The sequence below is a fragment of the Cyprinodon variegatus genome, unplaced genomic scaffold (assembly GCF_000732505.1).
Source record: "Cyprinodon variegatus isolate N-32 unplaced genomic scaffold, C_variegatus-1.0 Scaffold283, whole genome shotgun sequence".
Classification (NCBI taxonomy): domain Eukaryota; kingdom Metazoa; phylum Chordata; class Actinopteri; order Cyprinodontiformes; family Cyprinodontidae; genus Cyprinodon; species Cyprinodon variegatus.
This window is the reverse complement of record NW_015150736.1, coordinates 747,240-748,989: the sequence shown is the minus strand read 5'-3', so window position 1 is coordinate 748,989 and position 1,750 is coordinate 747,240. Positions and strand designations below refer to the sequence as shown.

Sequence of the window (1,750 nt, the reverse complement as noted above, 5' to 3'; positions counted from 1 at the left end):
TTTTTTTTTTTTTTTTTTTACGGGGGCTGTGTTTTCTTTTTTCCTCACAGTGACGGTAGGTATAAATCTAATATTTCCAACGACACGGGAAGGCACCGGAAGTTGCGTTCTGCTACTTCCTGAAGGAAAAGCGCTGTGGATCAGTCTAAGTTGAAAGCTAGCCATGTCAAGTGTTCAGGAGGCTTCCACAGAAACCACAGAAGTCAAAGAACAGAAGGAGTTTGAAGGAGATGCAGATGAACAGTTCGGGGAGAGTTTTGGCGCCGACCCGACCCGCTACACCTTTTATAGGTAGTTTTTCTCCCCCTGTCGCTGCTAACTAACTTAGCCTTGTTAGCTACTCGGTTAGCAAAGGGATGTTTCTAACAAGTTTCTTATGACAGTTTTTACATGTTTTTTTTTTAACTAAAACTTTATATACCGTAGTTATGTTATTTATCGTGCATTTAAGAGTTATTTATTACCAATAACAAAGCAGCTCAGTGTAAATGCAACAGCATAGGTTTCGGAATCAGTCTTAAATGCAAAATGTGTAAGTTAGGGAAGAAGGCGTGGCTGTTTCCAATGATACTCCATCTTTTTTGTTATTGTTTATTTGTTTGTGGTTGTTTTTCAGTTGTCAGAGTTGTTAGTACTTGGTGCAGGCAGTTACATCAGTCCTGTGTGTTTTTTATTGTCTTCCAGGGACCGGAAGGAGTGGGCCGATCTGGAGCCCGTTCCACAGGATGATGGACCAAACCCTGTGGTGAAGATAGCTTACTCTGATAAGTGTAAGTTGCTTCCTAGTTTATCTGGGAGGAAGTCTAAAAATAAAGAAGTGTAACCTAATAAATGAGTATTTCACCAAAAATGTATTTTTTCCAAAGTAAATATAAAGACTATAAGTGGTGTATATATTTCTGTCCATCTTGTTGATTGCTGCTTACAGTCAATGAGAACCAAAAACAGTGTTTTTTATTAGAAAAAATTATAATGTAAAATGTTAAAATACAAATATGTTTTATTATAGAAATAAAAGCCTGGTGAAAAGCGTGCATGCACCTCACGGTTTATGTAGTAATCTATCAATCTTTATTGTCAACTACAATTTACATTGCGATCGAGATTTTAGTTTCAGTTCAAATTGTTCATAGCAATACATCACATACATTTGGGGTGGGGAGGCTGAGAGGGGGAACGGATCCACTGAGGCCATGCGTGCCGCAGAACGCTGCTAGTAGCGCATCCTTATGACTTGCCAGGTTCCCACCGGTTACCTGGCTTCCCAGGTGATTACCTATAGCGGCGCCTTTATCTCTGTGGAAAGATAGGAGTCACATTGGGGAAGAGAGAGGAAAAAGCATATTTTACAATTTATCCTTGACATGATACAGTTTGAAATATAAAAAAAACTCATCACAAGAAAAGCACATTAAAACACGAGACAGACATTTTAGCAGAGGGTCACATCAGAGGCGTAGTCAAAAGAAGTCAATCTGACATTTGAAACATTTGTTGTGTGTGCATGATTGTTCAATATGTCCATGAACGCTGACCACAGGCAATGTCCTTGATGAGATGGAAGTTTATCAACAGTTATGGGAGCATCCACAGATGTTCGCGGGTAGGAGAGGGGGAAGCAGTTCTTCTTTGCCCTTTTTTGCCATATCATCCATGGTAGGTTAGATAAAATAAGTAATACTTGGTTTTGGAGCGCTTTTTTATTGTGCATTACTGAATCGATAATAACTACAGGAAGAACATCAAACTA

The 1,750-nt window shown here is 39.1% G+C and overlaps 1 protein-coding gene across 1 annotated transcript in view; it reads left to right on the top strand.

Moving 5' to 3' along the window:
• The first annotated feature begins 95 nt into the window (after positions 1–95).
• The window catches only part of fnta (farnesyltransferase, CAAX box, alpha), a 12,073-nt gene continuing 10,418 nt past the window's right edge, over positions 96–1,750 (top strand). Inside the window, exons 1-2 of the mRNA XM_015383397.1 lie at positions 96–291; positions 685–770. Of these exons, the coding sequence (XP_015238883.1) occupies positions 164–291; positions 685–770 (214 nt within the window). The 5' untranslated portion in view covers positions 96–163. The remainder of the gene's footprint in view (positions 292–684; positions 771–1,750) is intronic.